The sequence below is a fragment of the Odocoileus virginianus genome, chromosome 3 (assembly GCF_023699985.2).
Source record: "Odocoileus virginianus isolate 20LAN1187 ecotype Illinois chromosome 3, Ovbor_1.2, whole genome shotgun sequence".
Classification (NCBI taxonomy): Eukaryota; Metazoa; Chordata; class Mammalia; order Artiodactyla; family Cervidae; genus Odocoileus; species Odocoileus virginianus.
The window spans coordinates 43,701,103-43,703,176 of NC_069676.1; the positions used below are offsets into that span (position 1 = coordinate 43,701,103).

General features: G+C 57.4%; 1 protein-coding gene across 1 annotated transcript; it reads right to left on the minus strand.

The window, feature by feature from the left end:
* Positions 1–776: 776 nt before the first annotated feature.
* TIFAB (TIFA inhibitor) lies at positions 777–1,353 on the minus strand. Its single transcript, XM_020908001.2, is given in 2 exon segments — positions 777–1,010; positions 1,012–1,353. Coding segments are annotated over 2 exon segments (576 nt in total).
* Between the last annotated feature and the right edge of the window lie 721 nt (positions 1,354–2,074).

The window sequence follows — 2,074 nt, forward strand, 5'->3', positions numbered from 1 at the left end:
CCATTGCTGTGGGAAGCCACCTTCCCCTGAAGACCTCTGCTCTCTGGTCCTCCAAGCCTTCGATCCACCGGTGAGTGAGGGACCATGAGGATGAGGCGGTCACGGTGACAGTGAATTCCCAAGCAGGCCCAGCCCCCAGCTCCCCGTCCCCAGGAAGCCCTGGACTCTGCCTTCGTCCTTTCCAGAGATGTGAGCCCCCACCTCTCCAATTTCCTCTTCCACTTCTCCTCTACTTCCCACCCCCACCTCTGCGTGACGACGTGGCGTGCATGAGGCCCATCTGGGGGATCAGGGAATCCTGTTGGGCATGCCAGCTTAATGAAATACTTGCAGTTTATTAAACACAGGCTTCCCTAAGCCCCGAGAGCCTGTGGGTATTTGAAAGCCCAAGGTAACCCCGAGCTACCACAAACGTAATTGTTACATGTGTCCCTGCATTCCTGGTGCAACCTCAAACTCCAACTCTTAAACGGCACACAAAATTAGTGACATAAAGTAACTCCTAGTCAGAGGAGAGGGGGAAATGTGGGGCAACACCGAGGGAGGCTCCCAGAATCCCTCAGGGCCTTTAAAAGTATATGAAGTTCCTGTTACCTCGCATAGCTGTGGCCGTGGAGGGCGCTCCTCTCACCCCCGGCCATTCATGTTTGCAGAATCAGTTCATTATTATGCGGGCCTAGCCTGTCAACCTGGCATGATGTAGCTTGAATATTTCAAGTCCGTTTTCAGCCGGGGCGTGCTCCAGGGTGGCCGGCGGGGCTAGCTGAGCGCACCGTCTAGAGGTCCCTCTGGAGCGGTGTTTCTGGCGCTTCTCCAGGGCTGGGCTGGAGAGGGCTGTGGAGGAAGCTCAGGGGACCTGGAGCCCCCTGCCTGGAACCTGGGGGAGGCTGCTCCTGGAGCACGCTTTCCCGTTCGTCTATCTCCTCGGCGTGGAGCCTGTAAATCAGGGGCGAGGGGCTGAGATGGAAGCAGCAGACAAAGGCCTCCAGGGAGGTGCCTCCCTCAATGCGGGACCACCATCTGGATGCCAGAGAAGGCGACTCTGTTGATGGTGCCCAGGGGCACCTGCTCCAGGAACCTCAGTGTCAGTCCGTTGACCCACACGCTGCCCTTGCGGCTCAGGGCCTTCAAGCTGAAGGCCAACCGGGCGCCGCCCTTCTCCAGATAGGGCTCCAGTGACAGGTGCTGGCGGGAGAGGCAAGGGAGCTGCAGCCGGAGGTGGGCGTCCAGGCCCCGGCCCACCAGCAGCGGGCTGGTGTCATGCTCCAGCTGAGGAGGGACAGAAGCAAAGCGGGCAGAGCCCGGCGTGGGGTGGTGCAGGCTCATGCAGAGGACTGTGAGGGGCCTCTCCATGGACAGGAGCCTGGGAAAGATGGAACACAGATGCACAGGCCTGAATGGTGGCAGTCACTTCCTCTGTGACTCTTTGAGCCCACGCATGCTTGCCCCCCTCAGGGGTCCCCGATCACCTCCAGTCAAGCAGAGCTGGGCACTGAGCGTTGATGTGGTCACTCTGCTCTAACCAGGCTGCAGCTATGGCCAGAGCTGGTGTGGAAGCTCAGGCCCACTGTTTCTAGCCTCAGCTTCATCCCTAACACACTCTGTGAGTTAGTGGGGCATGCCACTCACTCTCTAAATTTTAGTTCTCTTTAACATAACATAGGTATGTCCATCCTTGTCCTTGCAAAGTCCAAGGCACACCAGCCTGTGCAATGGGATTTTGGTGGCATATTGGCATTTGGGGACAATTTGCCTGGCTTCCTGGGAAAGGAAGGATGGAAGATAGGACCCACCTTCCTTGTATCTGACAGTCATGACAAATGCTTGGTGAGCCCTCCTTTGAGCCAGGCACTGATCAGCTGCTGGGACGAGCAGATCAACAGGAACACCCAGCTGCATAAGGAGAAGGGACTTCTTGTTCCCGGCATTAAGGAGGGACCCAGAAGAGGGAAGCCCTACCTGCTCCTGGGAAATGGGAAAGGCTGCCTGGACACCCCAGGGAAGAACAAAAACACCTAGCACATTCCAGAGGATGAGGTGGTTGGATGGCATCACTGAGTCAATGGACGTGAGT